The 21987-nt window shown below is 39.0% G+C and overlaps 1 protein-coding gene across 1 annotated transcript in view; it reads left to right on the top strand.

The window, feature by feature from the left end:
• The first annotated feature begins 238 nt into the window (after window positions 1-238).
• LOC149203169 (uncharacterized) overlaps window positions 239-21987 on the top strand; it is a 102021-nt gene continuing 80272 nt past the window's right edge. The window contains exon 1 of the mRNA XM_089403348.1: window positions 239-1507. Within this exon, the coding sequence (XP_089259474.1) occupies window positions 803-1507 (705 nt within the window). The 5' untranslated portion in view covers window positions 239-802. The remainder of the gene's footprint in view (window positions 1508-21987) is intronic.

The following is a 21987-nucleotide window of genomic DNA, read 5'->3' as shown; positions in this document are numbered from 1 at the left end:
AGGCATCACAAGTATATGCCTTTCTCCATTCAATGTTTTCGCCGGAATCAACGAACTGCACAAATTTCATGATTCGGCAGAGCCACATAAGCAACTAGGTAAAGATGCCGCCTTAACTGACACCTGTTTGCCATGCAGATCCTTTGGATAGAAACGCAAACGGATGATGTGAGGATATCCGGCTTCGAACGTGTAACTAGTTTCGTATATTTATTGGACAGAAAACGGTTGATTTTATCTCTATGCATAGTGAGGGTAGCCTGCTTGACTGCTCGAATAAACATCACCTCTCGTTTCGTCGTTTTAGTCAGCTTCTGCGATAAGGTGAAACCCATTTAGGGATTGGATCAAATCATCTCAACCGCTTCCTTAAGTGAATTAGTCTCTGTTCCCATAGCCACTCAGCCACTCCTAATTTGGGAATTGATTGAATTCGTCCGGAAAGGCAGCTGCAGTTCAATCACCTGATGGAAAGTACTCAGACCGACTTGGGAATTTGAGCGATTTTCTGAGATCCAGTTCTCTATTCTATCAGTTGCTTCAGAGACTCCATGCCCACCTGGGAAATAATGTCATTTCATCATTACCCATATCTTCAGTTCAATCAGCTTACTGTGAGACTGAGATTCTAAATTGGGTCAATTCATCAGACCCATTTCTTCAATTCAATCATCTCTGAAACCCATTTAGGGGGTTAGGTGAATTCTTCCGACGTTCGATTCAACCAGAAAGAGGACCCAATTTTGGGACTAGGTGCATTCTTCAGACCAATTCAATCAGGAAAAAATCATCTGGTATAAAAATGGCCACCTCTAATTCCAGGGGTATTCGGATCAGCGTCCACACTACCTCTTCAAAGCAAATGAATCCTACTAAATCATCCACTAAATTTGGGCGTGCAGCTAACAGCAATCCAGAGCAGGAACAGGAGCAAATTGGTCAAGGAAAACTCTACGCGCCTCCATATAAAGAGTTGGGTGATGGAACCCGAAAAACCCAATTGTCCTCCCCAGATGTTCCCGACAGAAGCCCACATCAGAAGCATAATTCTATCTCACAAGGCAAACTGTATTCGCCGGAGCTTTCAGTTCATGTCGACGCTCAAGACAAAAACAAAATTGAAGATGAAGAGGAGGAAAATGGCAGTGGACAGGGGAAATTATACTCTCCTGAACATGCCCTTCATTTGCAAACGAACGGTAAAGGGTTGGAGAATAGAGCAGAGCACACACAGCTTTGGAATAAGGGAAAAGGCGTGTTAGAGGTTTCCAAGGGAGTTGCGGCAGATATACGGAGGAGTTTGTCCCAAATGAAAGACAGAATCGTGGATAAACTGGCGGCTGTTCCTGTTCCAGCAGAAGCTCTGGACAATGCACGGCAGTCCTTGGAATCAATTGTTAAGGATGTAACTCAGGCTGCCCAGGGATTGACCAAGGAAGCTGTGCACAGAATTAAGATCCGGCTTGCAGAAATTTTACCATTTCTTTCTCCCAATCAAACTGGAAAGGTAAGTATGGATTATGCCGGTGCCCTTTGCCATGGATACCTGAATAACTAGCACAGGCCCATCTAAGCCCGGTTCTGAGATGTACATCGTGCTTGTACACATTAGATGTGGCTTTAGATGGGCCTGCTTACTGTCCATATTCAATGTATACAATGCACCTTGCACACACGGACATGTTTTCCCACGAAGAGTTGAAGAATCACCCCATCCTCTCCCAGTCTGTAGATTCTAGAATGCACCTCGCTGCTGTGGGTGCAACCAGTTGGTTTTGCTGCAAAACTTTATCCAAAAAATAGAACAATATTGATATTAGACAAACAAAATTCAATACCATTCAATCAGATTTCCTATATTGATGCATTGGGCCATATTACTATGTTTTTAGCAATGTCTGTTCTAGGATCTGTGTTATTAGTAGTTTGAACTTTGGAAGCATCATTATCTGTTGCGTATGGTTGCCATTGTCAATCACCTTGTCCTAGTCCGTGAAAATATTGTTGCAAGCTGGGTAGTTCAGGGGTCAACAGCAGTTGTGACATCGCTCCTGTTCTTCCTGTAGATGAACTCCATTCCTAGTTTCACTTGCAATAAGCTTCAAAAGATTGCCGTTCTCTTCTGCCCAATCAACTTTCCAGAGATAGCAAAGAACAAAAGGATGACCCGCCAAAAGTCGTCTGCTTAATCAATAAGGGGAGCTTATAACCGAAAATACCTCCTACATAAAGAAGGGTGCTACATTAAACAAACAATAGGCAGAGAGAATCTACCCGTTTGACGTATATATCATTTGACAATTCCACCAAGTTTGCAATCACTCTTGAATTTCTTATATATAGTATGACCAATGGATTTCCTTACGCTGGAAGCGTAAGCAAACTCAGCTTGTGGCAAAGCAAGGTCCCACTGTGGCTAGTACCAAGCTTGTGGCAAAGCAAGGCCCCACTGTGTCTAGTACCAAGCTTGTGGCAAAGCAAGGTCCCACTGTGTCTAGTACCAACTTTACTCTGCAACAAATTGCTGAGACTTCCTTTATCACATCTTCTTGCTCGTCGATACGTGGACGTTGGGCAGAGCTATGTACTAAATCCTTTTATCTAGCTTTTGCAATAAAGTTCCCCAAAAATGACATAGAAACCTAGCATGATATTATCCCTGTCACGAGCAATAGTTTTGGATATACCATGCAAACACAACTTCTTTGCAAAATAGTAAGCTATTTTGCTGGCATCAATAATTTTTTGTCATAGAGTGAAGTGGGTCATTTTAGAGAATACGTTTGCAATGGAAAAATGGAATTATCACCTCATTGTGTTCGAGACAATCCTAGCTCAAAATTCTTATTGATGTCAATCAAAGGCCCAACAAAATCCATATGGAATATGTTGGTGCAATCTGGGTAGTTCAAGAGTTTGTTTATTTGATTCAGCAACGGCTGATATGAAATCCCCTGTTCTTCCTGTAGAAGAATTCCATTCCTAATTTCACTTGCAATAGGCTGCAAGAGATTTCTGTTCTCTTTTGCACAGACAATTTGCCAGGGACAGAAAATAGGAAAAGGGAGAAATGACAGGTTTCCTGAAAACTTCTGTGATTAAGCCCAAAAATTTCCTCTGGTTAATCAACAAGAGGAGCTTACAACCAAAAAAACCTCTACATAAAGCAGGGCGCTACATTAAACAAACAACTGGCAGAGAGAATCTACCCGTTTGACATATGCGTCACTTGATAGTTCCACTAAGTTTGCAGCCAGTTTTGGATTTCTTCCATAAACAGTTTTGAAAGTAGTATGAACTATGGATTTGTTTACACGGGAATTGTGGCAAACTTAGCTTCTGGGAAAGTGAGGTCCCATTGTGTCAGGTACCAAAACTATTCTGCAACAAATTTCTGAGGCTTCTGTTTATCACCATTGTTTGCCCATCATCTTGAGCATATTAGGTGGAACTATGCACTAAATATTTTTATCTAGCTTTTGCAATATAGTCCTCCAAAATGATATAGAAAGTTAGTATGACAGTATCCTTGTCACTAAATATAGCTTTGGATAACTATGCAAGCACAGAACCTTCTTTGAAAAATAGGTCAACTATTTCCTCTGTTTGCCCATCATCTTGTGGATGTTAGGTGGAGCTAGGCACTAACTAAACCTTTTTATCTTGCTTTTGCAATAAAGTCCTCCAAAATGGCATAGAATGTTAGTATGGCAGTATCCCTGTCACTAATTGTAGTTTTAGATAGCTATGCAAGCACAAAAGCTTATTTGAAAGATAGTCCAATTATTTCCTCTGTTTTCCCATCATCTTGTGGATATGAGATGGAGCTATGAACTGAATATTTTTATCTAACTTTTGCAATAAATTCCACCAAAATGACATAGAAAGTTAGTATGACGGCATCCCTGTCACTAATTATAGTTTTGGATAACTATGCAAGCACAAAAGCTTCTTTGAAAAATAGTTCAACTACGTTGCTTGCATCAATAATCCTTTTTCATAGAGTGAAGTGGTTCATTTTAGAAATCTGTTGGTAATGGCAATTTTTTTTATCATTTCATTGTGTTCAAGACTTCAAGCACAAAATCCATATTGATTTGAACCCTAGGCCTAACAACATTGGCAAAGGAATATATAGTCCTGTATTCTGCAAATTTCTTTGGCAAACTGAATTCAACAACTTTGCAAAAGAAATCATTTGCATCATATGTATCCTTTGAGGCTTCAAAACTAACTACATCATTATTCATACTCACAAACGACATATCCCACTCAATGTACCAACTGCCACCATTGACTTTCCACTCCTATGTGGAACATAAAGGAATGGATTTGCAAATATGTAATATGCCATGTGTTTGTAATGGAGTTGCTTGGCTACCATGTTAGTGGATCCTCCACACCTGTGTGAAGGACCTGTGGATCTGTGATTCTGTAATAAAAGTAGACCCCTTGGAGAAGGAAAAGGATCTTGAGCCCATGAAACAGATCCCATCGAAAAGGAAATGGATCTTGAAATTTGAAACAGTCTCCAAACTTCCAGTGCTATTTTGACCCCCTAATCCCCCCCAAAATTGACATTTTAATGAAAAGTTCCCCAAACCTTAAGTTCCTAAAGGCTAAAACGTGAAACTTTATTCTTGGTCAATGTTTGATTATCACACCAAAGTGTAGTCGGATGCTGCTGCTGAAAGCCAAACTCTGACAGGATCTGACGAAGCCACAAGGCTTCCTTACTAGCTTCTACGGCACCACGATACTCTGCTTCTGCTGAAGAAAGAGAAATGGCACCTTGTTTCTTGCAAGCCCATGTAATAGGTCCTGAACCAAGAGTGAACACATAACCTGCAGTAGACTTTCGATCATCAGGGTCACCAACCCAATCGGAATCAGTGAAACCAACCAATAGAGGAGATGCTTCGGCACTGTAATGAATCCCAAACTGAACTGTACCTCAAACATAACGAAGTATTCTTTATCTTCTTTCCAATGACTTTCACGTGGGTTTTGCATAAACCGAGCAACAAGGCCAACAACAAAGGAAAGGTCAGGACGAGTATGGGTTAGATACAAAAGTTTTCCTACAAGTTGACGGTATAAGGTAGCATCAACTTCAGGAGAAGTACAAGTGACTGAAAGTTTGACTCCAGACTGAAAGGGAGAAGGGGCTGGCTTACAGTCTTCCATGTGAAAATGGCGTAGAATATCACAGGCATACTTGGATTGGGAAAGGGAAATACCTTCCTTGGATTGCAAGACTTGAGGACCAAGAAAATAATGTAAGTGTCCTAAGTCTGTCATTTCAAATTTCCTTTTAAGTCTAGACTTCACATGGTTTATAAGGTTGGGATCACTACCATTCAGGATAAGATCATCAACATAAAGAACAAGAATGATAAGAGACTTGCCCACTTTCTTGGTGTAGACAGTATTGTCAGAATGACACCTAGAAAAGCCATTTTCTAAAAGAAAGTTATCCATTTTGGCATACCAAGCTCGAGGAGCTTGCTTGAGACCATAAAGGGATTTCTTAAGCCGACATACAAGGCTGGAGTTTGTTTGTATAAAGCCAATAGGTTGTTCCATATAGATTTCTTCATGCAAGTCCCCATGCAAGAAGGCGGATTTAACATCCATCTGATGGACTTCCCATTTGAAAGAGGCAGCAAGGGAAAGAACAAGGCGGATAGAGTTCATTTTGGCAACAGGGGAGAAGGTTTCAGTATAGTCAATGCCTTCAACTTGTGAAAAACCCTTAGCAACAAGACGAGCTTTATGTTTATCAACTTTCCCATCTAGTCCATACTTGGTTCTGTAAACCCATTTGCATCTAACAAGTTTTCGTCCCTTTGGTAGAGGAACAAGATCCCATGTATCATTTGCCAATAATGAATGATATTCTTCATTCATAGCTGCTTCCCAATCTGGATGGCCTGAAGCTTCTGCAAAGGTGTCAGGATCATAATTCATTGAAGCTTGAGCCAGTAAAGAAGAGGGTCTCTCGAACTGAGAACGTGTACGTCGCTGTTCTGTAGGATCACCGGCAAGATCACCTGCTGCATCCCGAGTAGTACGGACCCATTTTGGAAGCTGAGGAGCTGAAGGAGGATCCTGAGAAGGTGGGGGAGGATTTCCATCCTCGCTTTCATCATCTGAAGAAGAAATATTTTCAAAAGTAGAAGAGATAGGGAGAGGTGGCACATCCGCCGAACTAGGCTCGCAGGCCGATATATTTTCAGCAAACTTTACATCTCTTCTAATGATAAAATTTTTGGACTTAAGTACATCCAACAAAAGTACATTTTTCACTCTTAGGTTCTAAAGCTTTATGTTTCTCATCTGGAATATGGGCCCATGCTTCACTTCCAAAAACACGAAAGTGACTTACATCTGGTTTGATTGAGCTCCATGCTTCTTCTGGAGTGATATTCTTTAAAACCTTAGTAGGAGTGCGATTTATTATGTAATTTGCACAGTTAATTGCTTCTGCCCAATAATTAAGACTAAGTCCTTTAGATTGAAGCATACAATTAGCCATTTCCTTTAAGGTGCGATTCTTCCTTTCAGCTACACCATTTTGTTGTGGAGTATATGGAACAGTATGTTGCATTTGAATTCCATTCTCAGTGCAAAAGTTGATGAATGTGTTTTTAACATATTCTCCGCCATTATCAGATCTTAGCTTAAGAATTTGATGTCCAGATTGTTTTTCAACAAAGGCCTTAAAGGCCAAGAACATATTAAATACTTCACTCTTGAGTTTTAAGAAGTATACCCAAGTGCGTCTGGAGAAATCATCAATGAAAGTTAAGAAATACTTGTAGCCAGAGAATGGAGCAACTGGAAGTGGACCGCATAAATCACTATGCACGAGCTGTAAAGGGGCTGAGGCGTGCCAAGAGGCACATTTTTCAAAACTATCCCGATGATGTTTTTCGAGTACACATCCGGAACAAACACCATATCTGCAAGATACCATTGGAAGACCTGTCACCATATTTTCTGTACATAGATTCTGAAGAGAGCGATAGTTTAAGTGACCAAATCGCTCATGCCAAAGTTTGCTCACTTCATCATTATGAGCAACAAATACTGAGGGAAGATTTGATGACCCAAAGCTGTGAAACTTATACAACCTTGTAGAATCATCAGCAATGCCAGTAGCTAAAATCTGTCTAGGATCTCTTAGGTCCTTAATTACAACATCATGAGGTGAAAATTCAACGATTTTACCTTCACCTGAATGGGTTATCTGATATATAGATAGAAGGTTGCAGGATACCGTTGGAACACATAATACATCATTAAACTGACCATTGTCTAGATGAACAGTTCCAGTCCCTACAACACTAAGAGATCTATCATCACCAACATATATATTTTTGGTGTTACAATCATTTAAAGAAGAAAACATGGCTTTCTTTTTGGCCATGTGATAAGAAGCTCCAGAATCAATGATCCACTCATGAGAATGAGAAGAAGAAAATACATTTAGTGCATAGCCAGACCGAGATGCTTGACAACCACATGCAGAAAGTGCCATTCCTGAAGATGAAGTCGAAGTTGAAGATTGCTCCAAATGGATGTTATGCTTCTTCATTGCTGCTTCCAAGGCTTCCATCTTCTTAAAGCATTTGGATTCTAAGTGGCCATCTCGATTACAAAAGTTGCAATGTCTATCAGTCTTCTTCCATTTGTTTTTATTTGTCTTATCATTTTGTTGAAATGATTTTTCATTTTGAGGCGGAAATTGCTTAGGACCCTTGTTTGGTTTAGGACCATTCCTTTTAGGATACGACTTCTTAGGATTCTTTGAATTTGGTTGCTGCTGGGCGGCTAATGTTTTCTTAGAAGAGTTTTCAAGATGAAGAAGACCAAGGTGTAAGAGTTTTTCTTGTTCTCTTATTAAAGAATCACAAAAGGAATCAAAGGAAGGGGACTTGTAGGCTTGTCCTTGAGAAATGAAGGCTTCTCTTGTAGAATGGAAAGTGGAAACAAACACAGAATAGGCTGGTCCCAACTTAGTAAGAATGGAGTAGATAAGGCTACTATCTTCTTTCTTAACCTTAACACCTTCCAAGAGAAGTCTAAGGGTCTTGAACTTGGACAAAAAATTTTCAATGCAAGAAAAATTATTGGGGTCCAATGTAAGCAATTCATTTTCAAGTTGATGGGCTTTAAGTTCATTTTTAATTCCAAAGACTTTAGTAATCTGTTTCCTTGCTTCATCAGGAGTATCAAGATTTGCAATATGGAATCTAAGATCTGGAGAAATAGACATCCCTATCAACCCACGTGCTTGGTCTTGCCTATTTTCCCATTTAGCTGCCTTGTCTTCATTTTTCGGTTTGGTCCCTTGGCCTGTGGCTATTCTGTAAAGACCTTTACTTCTAAGTAAATCCACAATGTAGGACCACCATTGGAAGTAGTTGGTGCTGTCAAGAATAACTTGGCATGGACTTTCCATTTAAAAAAAAACTGAAGCTATAGATGCTGAAACTAAGTGTTTCAATGGAAAGATCTCGAAAAATTAGGTTGTTTCAAAAAAAAGGGTTCTGAAAACGGCTTCCAGATGAAGAAGTCATGGCTTTTTGAAGAAAATTTGATGAAGTTGCCGACGAAGTGCGGGAATGTGCGGAAATGAAAAATCCGCCCCCACAAAATGGAGACTTGAACCCAAGACCTCTACTCTCATAAATTAGCTTTGCACCAAGTGAGCTATACAAAAAGTTTGAGAGAGAGAGGGGGGGGGGGGGGGGTTGATGCTTTGGGTTGTGTGCTTGCTTTGAGAAAGCTCCTTTTCCCTACAAAACAAAAAACACAAAACCCAACACGGACATACAAAAAAACGAACCTTGCGGCTCGAAGTTAGCTTTAGCCGAAACCTTGCGGCTCGAAGTTAGCTTTAGCCGGAAACTAAATATTTTCAAAAACGAACCTTGCGGCTCGAAGTTAGCTTTAGCCGGAAACTAAATATTTTCCTCAATCTTTCTGATTTTCCGAGATCACACTAAGGCGCAGCAGAAAAGAGCATACACATGAGAAAAATCCTTCCTTTCTATTTTTGATTTGCCCAGATCGCACAGAGTCGCAGGGCAAAGAGCATACGCAGAAATGAAAGGTATAGATCCGGTAATAAAAAAAGCTAAATAAACCAAAAACCGAAATAAACAGAGAGAAAATAATTGTAAACTGCAAATAAACACTGTATACCTCCAGATCTTAAAAATGACGCAGCTAGGGCTACCGGAAACCTTTTTGCGTGAAACGAAAGGGTTTCCTCACTGGAACAGATGCTCCCAACACAACAGAGAAGTCCTCTCGGCTCGAAAGCAGTCAGAAACAGTAGATCTAGGAAATGGTAGTCGGATGCAGTTCTACTGGCTTTAGATTTGGATCACCAACGGACGCGACCCTCAAATAGCTCTGATACCGTGTAGGAATTTACAGGGTAAGTTCCTCAGACAGAACACCAAAGGACACCGCTCACAAACAGATCGCAGATCAATACACCAGTGCTTTTTACGTGGTTAAAACCCTCAAAGAGGGAAACAGTCCATGGCCTGAGCCAACGCGGCCACTTCAGACAATTTATTAATAAAATAATGAAAATTTACATAAGCTTCTCTCATGAACGGTTAACCTACAAATGACCCTCCATGCTCTTTAAATAGAGATCATGGACCAATCGAGTGTTAAGCCACGGATCAAGTGTCGGTAATACCGAGGAGAGAATGAACCGTCGGATCACTACATATCGTGACTGTCAGATTGTAAGTTACAAAATGTACATAGTAAAGAAACACACTTTACCTAACTCTATACCTAACTCTATACTAGACCAAGTTGTACTTAACTATTTCCTATGTGTCGGAATATCCTAACACTGCTCTTGAGGTCTGATCTATAAACATCAGATCTTTGAGTCTACTCTGAAGGTTTGATCTATGATTTTGGTCAAGGTCTGCTGTCAAGGTGTGATCTATCTTTATGTGCCATGAAGTTGCTCACTTCACCCACGCTGTTATTAAGTCCCGCTATAGCCCTCAAGAAAACCACTTTATTCACTGTTCATATGGACATGGCTCACAAAAACGCTGTATGACCTGCTTTATGCTTATGCTGAAATGGTCCTTAAAATGATCAAATATCAATGATGCTTATAGCTTATCAAATTATCAGTTATGATACATGGATGGTTAATACTACTAGAAACATGCATGAGGAATCACTTCTTTGGTTATGATTAGTTGTGATTCTTGAATGGCTTTGATATTTTTTTTAGTTATAAACGTATTTTTATATTTTTTGCTCTTGTTTCGCCACCACATCCAAATTCTAGATTTTCAAAATTTTTGGAGATCTGTATCTGTATCTGGATCTGGATGCATATTTGTATCTGTATCTTGGTAACTTAACTTGAGATTTTATATATTTTAGGGCCTGATGATAAATCAACAATATATACTTCTTGTGCACAAAATATGGCTGCAATATTTTTAAATCTTGTACAATTATATAGTATGTTGATCTTAGAGAGATAACCTCCTTTTAGCTTCATTTGGTATCTGACTAAAATATGCAACAAGTTGTCCTTCCTAAATCAATACTCCAATTTCTACACCAGAATTATCATATTGAACGCACAAAGTCTTGTCAAAATCAAGTAAAGACTAATAATGGAGCTTCACTTGCCTTTGTCCAAACAAATGTCTTTCTCTTAGTGGAACACATCAATAGTCCACATAGGATGCTCAATCTTTTAACGAACTTCTTTATAAAAAATTTCCAAGCCATGAGAACTTTATAACTCTATGATTCTTTTGTTGAGAAATATAGCTTGAGTAGGAGCTTTTTGCACAGGTTAGGTGTGAATGTGCGAGAAGTAGATCAAAGACAACTTCTAGTGACCGCTTACTGAGTAGGAACCAATAGCATCTTGTAATTTCACTTAAATAAATATAAGTGAAATTCAAATTTCCTATATTCTCCTAGTCTTAGAAATCTAATTGAAATATCTAAGAGATTCTAGAACATGCGAGTTAGATTTGATCTAATTTTAACCGTCAACCTCATTGTTGAGATAAGGTGGTTGGTAGGATTAAGGAGATTAGTTGCTAAGATTTGGAAAATTAGTTGGTAGGATTAAGGAGATTAGTTGCTAGGATTTGGTTAATTGCTAGGATTGAGGAGATACTTATCTCTCTCGAAGCATAAATAGGACAAGATGGGAGAAGTTGTATACACACATTTTGTACATCAGGAAGATTCAGGGGAACAGAGAAATCGATTGAGCAGATTCATAGCATGGGGGGGAGGAGCCAATGGCAAGAAGCAGGCCAAAGGATAAATCCATATAGTTGTATGGTTAGGGTAAGTATATTCTTAGTTGTTTAATAGACAGATTTATCTCAGTAACTGTAGATCTGATTTTTTGTGTATACTGTTCAACTGTTGACAGATTTTGAAGGTTTCCTTGTAAGCTTGGAATATATAAATGAAAAGCTGATTTGAAGGGGTAACTATCTGTGTATTGTGTTTATGCTTTCGTTGTTCATTTTCCAGCTATATGTGTGATTGTTGCATGTTCAGAAATATTGATTTATATGATTAAATAAGTTCAGATCTAATTTATCTAATTAAGAGAAACATAGGAAAACAATGCAGTGCTTGAAAATTTACATGGTATCAAAGATAGCTTTATTCTAGGAGTCTGAGGGTTATGAATTTGTGGGGCTATTGTTTTCTTTTAATTTTCAGATTTGGGAGTTTATGCAATAGATTTCAGAGATGACATTGAGCCTAAGATTTGAGGATAGATTAGATGTTGCTTCCAATTACTTATCTTGAAAAGCTAGGGTAACATTACTCTTGGAAGAAAATGATCTTTGGGATATCATCAAGAAAGTAGTTACTCCACCTACAAATCCACAGCAATTGGCATCACATAAGAAGAAGGAAGTGAAGGCCAAGTGGGTGATCTTGAATGCCATGAAGGATCATTTTGATTCCTCACCTATCCAAGAAGAAAATGAGTCAAGGAGATGTTTGATGCTCTAGCTAGCCTCGACAAGAATGAGAACATAAATAGAAAGATGATATTGTGGAGATCCATAGAGATAACTAGATCAAACATTGTTACCAATTATTTGACGAAGATCATGTAGATTCATGATCAACTTTGATTCGTTGGGGAGAAGGTTTGAGATGCAGAGTTGGTGAACATGGAATTTAATGGATTCTCAACTTCATGGGAACCATTTGTCAAGGGTGTTTGCACTCGTGAAAATATTTCTAACTTTGAGAGATTGTGGGATGACTGCATCTAGGAGGAGATTCTAATGGACTCAGAGGCCAACAAGAATGGTGGTGATGGGAACTTGGGCTTATTTGGTCAAATGAAGAAGGGAAAAGGAAAATGACCCAGTAGGAGTAAGGGAAAGAGTGAGGAGTTAGCCTCATAGTGAGACAAGAAGTACTTGAGTAAAAACGAGTGCTTCATTTGTCATAAGTTCAAACTTTATGCATCACAATGTCTAGACAAGAGAAAGGGAAAAGGGAAGCAACAACATAAGCAAGTAGTAGCCTTTGCAGAAACTTAGATGAATGAGTTTGTTGCCAAGTTTGGGAAATATTTCTCAATGGCATCTTGCCTCTCTACTAGCACGGTTCCGAGGAATTCATGGTACGTGGAAAATGGAGCATCTTGTCGTATGAAATTAGCCCCACAATTGTTTTCTAGTCTAACAGAGTAAGACTTAGGAGTACAAGTTGAGTTTGGTGATGATGCCAAGTATTCAGTCGGAGTTGGTACTATTCCCTTCTTGCTTTAGTCAAGCACTCTTTAGAATTGTTTTGTTCCAGATCTCAAGAAAAAATTTCTTTTAGTTTTGATTATGGAGGATAAGGGTTATGTGTAGATTTAAGAACAAATAGGTCCTTTTCGGGCTGGAGGAATCTATCCCAAAAGAAACACATGTGATAGGGGTTAGGGAAGGATATTTGTATAGGTTTTAGGGTGAATCTATTCAACCTGTAGTTCATAACATAATAGCTTGTGTGAGTTATGGTACAAGATGATGGGGTACTTGCATTATAAAGCATTTCCAATTTTGAGGGAGATAGTCGTAGGTCTTCCAAAGTTCAACAATGAGCAATAGGGAGTAGGCAATGGGTGCATACTTGGAAAGCATGCCAAAGTTGCCTTCCCAAGCAATGAGCACAGGTATAAGGAGATTATGACCTGATTGATTCAGATTTTTGTGGATCGATGTCAATAACATTAATTTTGGGAATTATGTACAATGTTTCCTTTGTTGACGATTTATCTTGCAAAACATAGATTTATTTTTTAAGGTTCAAGTATGAGGTCTTTAGCAGGTTTTAAGTGTTCAAAATTTCAAATCTCTTGTTGAGAGCCAGGTAGGAAGGAATATCAAGGTGTTGAGATTTAAAAATGGGGCTGAGTATACTTCAAACGAGTACAAGGATTTTTGCAAGGAGGTAGGGTTCAAGAGGGAATTGATAGTTCTATACAACCCATAATAGAATGGGGTGGTTGAGTAGAAGAATTGATCCATCATAGTAGCTGCTAAGACCATGATCCATGATTGGGATTTGCCCATGTTTCTTTGGAAGAGGCATGCTACATAGTATTTTATATCCAAAACAGGTGTCCTCATAGGATCATGGGGGATAATGTTGAGAAACCAAGTGCTGGATAGATTAAGGCTTGATTCCTCTTTCTTGATAATTACTTGTATATGTTAGCTATCTTCTTATTAATTTATGTTCTCTTCATAAAGCAATTATACAAAACTTCAAAGCGTAAACATCACAAAGAGAGAAAGAACACCAGAAATTAGGCTCCAAGCCAGGTCAATACCCAAACAATCCTTCTCTTATAGAATGAGATCAAAATGAGATAACCAAGACCCAAGAACAAGACGAAGACTGCTACAAGGATCCAAGTCAACCCTCTTCCAACCAAGTCAAAGTCAACACTGGTCAAACTTTTTGAAATCTAGTCAAATCGTAGAAATTCCAGACCTGCAGTAATGGATGAATTTCAGACCTGTAATTTTTGCAGAGTTTCCCCATAAACTCCGCACGTGTGAGAAAAAACAAGCTAGAAAATTTGAATTTTCTCTCTCCTTTGACTTCTCTCTTTCTCCTTTGACTTCGACTCCTTTTGTTCTTGTCTTTGGCATAGAAATCAATGTGATGTGTGAATGAATGAATGAGCTACCAAGAGGTCGAGCTGAGTTGTATATATAGCTGTCTGGGAGGGTTGAATAGCTGCCTCTTAGGCCGACCTATCCAAGGAGGGTTGACTTGGTATTGTGTTGACTTTTTGACTCAATAAAATTCTTTTTCTTTTTTTTACAAAATGGTCCAAATGGGACTTGACTCAAATACATTTCTTTTGACTCTTCATAAATCCTTTTTGACACAATTGACTCTAAGCATGAAGAACATGCTTTTGACCAAAAAAAATAAATAATAATGATGAATACAATAAATATATCAATGATAAATTTATATTTTTTTACATTATGAAGACAAACACTAGTTACATTTTTCAACAGATAAGACACCAAAGCAGGTATTTATTACTGTGAAGCCAAGGGTAAGTCATTTTCACATCTTTGTTTGTCTAGTTTATATCCATGTACCTATAAAGAAGAGGATTAGTTGGAGCCCTCCAATAGGAAGGGTTTATTTGTCGGTTATACTGAGATATCAAAGGCCTACAAGGTCTATTTTCTAGAGTAGAGGAAGACGTTAGTAAGTAGGGATGTAAAGTTTGAGGAAGAGTTTGCATCCAAGAAGTCGCATGAGGTCATTCTAGCGACAAATGATGAGGATCAAGAAGCTTCAAAGGTTGAGATAGGGTCACCAAGACATCAATAGTTTCTAGTTTAGGATAACAACCTTCAGGTGAGGAAGATGAGACATTTTCCACTTCTAGTTCTTTTAGAAGACATTGATGGTTCACATGGACATTGATGGATGCTCAGGAGTATGTTGGGGCTCCTAGGAGCAAATTTAGGGAGAGTAGACCTTCGAATAATTTTTTTTCTTACATGGCATTGATGAACAATGTTACCCACCACCAGTGGGTGACCCCTATAGGAGAAATTTTCTCCTAGAGTTGTCTTTAGCTGGCAGCTAGTAGCCCCTTGTAGCCATTTGATAGCTCGATGTGCTATTGTTCTCTGTCACCTGAGCCAGACATTATGTGCCCTCGCTCATCTGTCATGATCATATGTTTGAAGGTGGGCCTTCCAACCCCCAAGATATGATTTTTCATTATGTAATTGGGTGTTTATGCTTACTTTTCTTGGGCACATTTGGGCATGGATTATTGGGGCGATTCGGCGGAAAGAACGGGCTTTGACTTGTACTCTTATTCCCTTACCTCATCTTGGGAGTTAATCTTGGATCCTAGTCTCATGGGGTCTCCTCTATGAGTTATTAGCTTTGGGAGTGGCACTACATGGGAAACCTTGATTTTGGTTGAATGTTTCCGCTTCTCGACACCATATATCTTACTCACCTCTGCTCATTACAAGCCCTTTTTCACATTTTTCATCTGGGTCCACATTTGTCCATTGGGTCCACAAGGTGTTAGCCACCCCTTCCCCTTGTCCACACCTTGGGTCGGGCCTGGAACGATGCCTCGGAGGTTGATGCAACTAAAAAGAAAGACAAAAGCATAATTTGGCCACATACAACATGAAATGTACCACAAAATGCAAAAGATGGCTGAGACAAAAGAATTTAGCACGTGGGCAAAATCCAGACATGAGCTCTACCCCCTATCATTATGGCCATCAACCTGGTTGCTAGGCTCCCTATGAGTGCTCCCTGCATCATTAAGGAACCCATGATTGTCTCAACCCCTGGTGGGCGATGAACTGCCCAACCTTAAGGGGGTATACACTACATCTTACACATCATGCTCTCATCCCCTTGAGCCCTGAGCAGTAAAAAGAAGAAAAATCAATAAAAGGAAAAAGGCATATGAAGAAGGGTGGAAAAGCAAAGGCCGAGGTAACTCATATACCATGATTGCTCTCTCCTACATTCAAATTTCATACACCCAAGGTATGTGATTCCTTTGTTATATCTACCCTTGTACGATGGCATGCGGCTTGGAGCTTTCCCTTTTTCCCCCACTCCATTCCATCACTATTTCACATGACATCGACTCTTTGATGGATGTACCATGGGCTTGTCACTCTCTCCCTTAGTGGTTGAAACCATCTAATAGGGTCCTTGAACCTTCATTAACTCCCTTGTCGAGAAAGGTAACGTTTCTACATGTCTAAATCCCATTTGGAAGGGCTTGCCACTATGAAGTGCTCACTTCTGCCCTTGATTAGCAAGCTTATTTACTTAATTATACTAATGAATTATTGTATGAGAAGGTGAGGGGACACATTGGATCTTATACAGGATTGCAAGTGGGTCTTCATCTTGGACTTGGTCTCCCTATGTGGATCCAAGCCCCCAGAGGGTCATAATTGCACTTGTAGCGTGAGTGTTGAGATCCATGGGCCTCCAGCATTGTAGAGCATTGATTGCCACACCATGGGCTTCTTCAGCACCACCACATTGCTTGTCCATGCCCCAACCATACAAAGATGATGATGCACTTGGACCATGTTGCTAGCCGACCACACATTGCACTTAGCACTTGGAAGTTGATCCAAGGCCCAAAGGAGGTTTTTTCTCACCCAGAGAGACAGGGGAGGGCATGTGTCATCTTCTATCCCTCATTGATGGAGCATCTACATGATCTTGAGCCATTTGGAGACCCATGAGACCTATGAGACCCATTTGGAGCCCACAGAGCCCAAGATGGGGTTTGGAGAGGTTTTGCAACATTTGGGGGGCGTCCCCTCTTATTCATCATGTTTGAGGCCCTCACTTATATCATAAACATATTGAGGACTCATTTTGGCCTTTTAACGATCCTTCCTACTCCATTTTGCACTATTTTAGCCCTCGTGGGATGGATTATCGTTCACTTTAGTAGCTATATGGTGGGATTGTCACCGAAGACATGTTATTTTACACACTAAATATTATTAGGTGCTTAATGACGCTAAATTAGGCCAAATCGAACTTGAGAAGCCTCATATGAATAAGAGAGGCCTCATTTTGTATTGGATGATCATGACATTCTTGGATTAGCTCTTCTTGAGAAATTCATTTTTCTTCTTGGATGACTATTGGAGACTCTTTCATGCATTTCGATATCTTTGGAGGCTAGTTAGATTTTCTTCTTGTAGCCATTGTCTTGACCTTGGATTGGATTGGATATATCTCTTGTTATCTTGTAAGTAATTTTTTTTTTCATGAATAATGTCTAATGTGTGGAAATTGTGCAACTAGCTCTTTCTTTCATGCCCTAATTATTGAATATCATTGTTAAAGATTGTTAGATTGCAAATTTGTGCATGTTACTCATTGATAACAAGTAGAAGAATGTTCCTAGTGGATTGAAGTTTCTTTTCTTCCATGAAAGTCCATTGATCTTGGGTGGGTAATTGTTGAAAGATTGGTGTTAGGGCATCATTTTTCAACCTCCTTGAGAAACGAATTAGTCCAAATTTCGAATCATAAAGACTCCATAGCCCAAGGGGAAGGCACTAGTCTAAGAAATTTTGGTGGTCACCCTTCCTTTCATCATATTTTCTTCCTCCTAAAAATTTCGGCCTCTCACTTAGACGACCTTGCTAGGGCATCATGCGAATTCCTTTGGAGGGATAGTTTTGCGCTTCCACTTGGACCAATTTCTGTGCTAGTGTCTCTCCTAGGAATCCTCAAGGTTTCAGAATATTTCAATGGTTCATTTGTGAGAAAAACCAAGCCCTAGCTTGGACATTGAAAGTTAATCTTGGACGTCATAGTGAAAGGCTTTCTTGAGGGTTATCCTCCATCAAAGCTTGATCATTCTTAACCCTTTCCTTGTCCTAACTTGACCTAGTGTCCTCTTAGGAGGCCTCCCTCTCATGATAAATTATAAAACCCTAGGTCTCGTGTGGACCCAACCTAGGTCTCAGTTTTAACAACACTTATCTTGGAAGCAATTGCTTATTTCAAAGAGCTTATTGAGAGGTCCTATATCATCTTGAAGATCTTGATTCCAGGTGTACCTAACCTCATTGTATCATCATTAATCCTTAGATCTTGATTTCTTGCTCCTTAGGTCTTTCTTAGAGAGTCATTAAGCTTCTTTGGAGCAAGTGAGTCCTATATTGAACCTCTCCATTGAATGGGCCTTCGAAATCACTGTATATCTCATCATTGATCCTATAATCCTAAGTGATTTCCTCCACACTGGGTCTCCTCCCGTCGGTGAAAATCCAAGAAGAGAAGAGGACTTAGGCTATGGCGACAGTGGGCCTTTGTCCCAAATTGTTATTGTTCCCTCTAGTTTTAGCCTATTTACTAGGCCTGCTAGTTTTTGCAACAACGAGCAACATCATTGATTTTGATCCTTCCAGTTTTCAAGAGGCAACAAACCAATAGGTTTGGTGGGATGCCATGGTGGAGTACACCTCCATTATGAAGAATGATGTTTGGGACATATTGCCAAGACTGGAGGATAAGTCAATTGTGAGTTTGAAGTGACTCTACATGATCAAGCATGTTGCAGATGGTAGCACTAGGAGATTCAAAGCAAGGTTCATAGCAAGAGGGTTCTCTTAGAAAGAGGGAATCAACTATGCAAATATTTTAGCTTCAGTTGCTAGGTACACTTCCCCTAGAGTAGTTATGTCTATAGTCTTAGTCATGGGATGGAGGATACATCAGACAGATGTGAAGACAACTTTCCTTAATGGGATAAATTGAGGAAGAAGTGTACATAAAGAAACCTTAGTACTTTGAGGTAAATGGGAAGAAATTCCATGTTTGCAGGCTTAAGAAAGCCTTGTATGAACTCAAGCAGGCATCGAGAGCATGTTATTTTTGGATCGATGGATATTTGTTGAGTATGGGCTACATCAAAGGTGTAGCATATCCTAACTTATACTAATTACTTATTGCGACTGATCTACTTATTTTAGTGTAGTAAGTAGTTCAGAAAGGTGTAGAAAAGTTCATTATAGGGTGCAAAGTAGACATGGTAGATGAGTTTGAGATGAAGGACATCGACAAGATGCATTACTTATTTGGTTCGAAGGTTTGGTAGAAATTAGGGGAGACATTCCCTAGGTAGTATGCAGTTGAGATCTCGAAGAGATTTTGGATTGAGGATTACAAACCTATCGTCACACCCATGATCACCAATCTAAAGAAGGTGATAGCTTCAGATTTAGAGTTGGTGGATCCCACATTGTATAGATAGTTGATAGGTTCCTTGATGTGTTTGGTCAACGCTAGACTAGTTATATCTTTTGAAATGAACACTTTGAGTAAATTTAATTTCTAAAAGTGGCCCCCTGATATCATAAAAACTAGGGATTTGAAGCTTATACTACACGGAGCCACAACATTTAACATATTTTGATAATATGTAGATTTAGTTGCATTGAAATGTATGTCTGCATCATACCACCATATAACAACGCATTCCCAAGTAACCTCCTCCATCTTTTTCCTTAGCATTAAGGTTACACTAAGCACCAGGGGTGGTGTGTGGCATGTTATTGCCCAAATTAGTAGCCTAGGCAAGGTCCAGTCTAGGCACTGACATAGGAGATATTCCATCTATCACCTGAGCATGATCTTATCTCACTTTAGGCCAACTCCTACAAAGCCACAGGGAGTATCCCAATATTAAAATCTTTCGCCAACAAGTTAATATGCTAGTGTTTAGAAACCCCAAGTATAATGAAGGTTAGGAGTTAATTAGATGCAAGTGCTAAATCTAATATATGAATAAATAACTTAGAAAATACAAACCAACACTTGAATGAAACCCAAAAATGTTAGCCTCTTTCTCATATACAATCATGAAGTCCTAATATAACGTCATTATGTATTTTAGATCTTGCGATATAGTTGTTATCCTAAGTATGTTTCTAGATCCTATTTTGTCTCATCCTACTTTATCTCTTTGTGAGGTGTCAAGGTGAGAGCAATTGAGGTGGTTTCATAATTGTATTATATATTTGTATCATATGAAGATAAATGTATAGTGTGATAACGTGAGAATAGAGATTATGGCCTGAGGTCTTTTCCGACAGGTTTTTTGTCTCTTTTTCTTGTCTTTCTTGTTTTTTGGATTTTATCAATTGGAATCAGAGTGTGAGCCTATTTTGGAACCGATTGTGCATTTGAATGCTATGTATTCCTCTTGTGTGGAGCACTGAGTATTGAAATATGTTGAATACTACTAAGTGTGGATGATGTATTAACTTTGGCATACAATCAATCTGCCTTTTGAACTGTGTTACAATAAGGCTCGAAGGCCTATTTATTATTGAATAACAATGGAAAACCCCAAACATCCAAAAACCTAACCTTAGGAGATGATGCCAAAATTATGGGCCTCGTTGGGGTAAATTGGTATATCAACTTCTTGGGGTCATAACTTTGGCATACAATCTCTATTTGACGCGCACGATACCTCGTTAGAAATATCTATCCGAGGACGACAACTTTCAACTTCAAATGTGTGTTAAAAACTTTGGTTTTCCTGTTTTCCAAAAAAACGTCGTTTAGGGCTCAAAATGCCTCCGAAAATTCAAGGCCCGAAAAACTACCAAAAATAGTAAATTGTACTATAATTAAGGAAATTGAAAGAAATAATGAGGGTCCAAGTGGAATAGGCGGGTGGCCACCAATTCCCCCTTGGATTAGTCCTCCCCCCTTAGGAAGCATGGTCCCCATTGCGTTGAGTGCCTCCATGAGATGGGGATACTTCCGCTAAACTTGGTCCTTGGTGAGCCACTTGTCTTGGTGCAGGACCTGGCCAACTTTGACAATCTGATACAGTTGGATCTTTTGCTGGTGAGTGTTTTTGATTTGTGTATCCATGATCGAATGAGTTGTGGCATGTTCCATGCAGTTTAAGTTTGGCTTTGTTGGTAGGAGTTGTTCTGCAATGTTTGATGTGTCCAGTAATGGTGGAAAGTATGGCTGAAGGCGATCCACATTGAACATTGGGTGCAGGCCAAGGAATGGGGGAATGCTGAGCTCAGTGTTACTTGGGAGTGGGAGCAAAAATGGGAGCGGGTGCGACATTTTCAGAAGCCCCCGGTTTGGGAGCGAATCTCAAAGCGTTTTTTATATAATATATATATTTTTTATATCTTGATACATATATGTCAACAAAAACATGTAGAATAATGAATTAGATATAAAAAACATAAAAAAACATAGATTGAACCATATAACAACAATCATCTAGAAGTTTTAATCTTCATCAACCACGTCCACAATTTAGTAACATAGTAACATACAACATATTGAGTCTCATGATTCATCAATCTTAAAGTTTCAAGCTTTCAAAATTCAATATATAACATTTATCATCATTGATCACCAAAGTTGTACTTGTAAGGTAAGTGTAACCATTACAACAAATAATATCTAACATGAAATGAAATGTTATAAAATGAAATGAAATGAAACAACTTTCAACTTTCATGAAGCATCATATTCATAATTCATTACTAATGAGTTATAATTGCCAATTTCAAACTTAAATTGTCATATATTGTTTAAAAAAATATCATAATAAATATGAAAGAGTCAATAGTTATAAAAGCTACTAGAAACTAGAAAAGAGAAGTAAATCTATTGTCTTTTTCTTATGCTTGGGCCTCTTGCCACCACGAGAAATGTCTAATTTTTTAGTCTAATTGGAAAATCAGGATCTTTGTCATTAATATCACCCTCTAAGCATTAATATCTAGAGGTATCTTTGTCATTACCTCTGTATCTGTATAGGGATCTTTGTCATTAATATCACTCTCTAAGCATTAACATAAGATAGAAAAAGCATAGCATGTCAAGTCAAGATTT

Source organism: Pinus tabuliformis, chromosome 2_1, assembly GCF_031772625.1.
Source record: "Pinus tabuliformis cultivar Carrire ecotype Pingquan chromosome 2_1, CPIR1, whole genome shotgun sequence".
Lineage (NCBI taxonomy): Eukaryota > Viridiplantae > Streptophyta > Pinopsida > Pinales > Pinaceae > Pinus > Pinus tabuliformis.
This window is presented reverse-complemented; position numbering and strand designations above follow the sequence as displayed.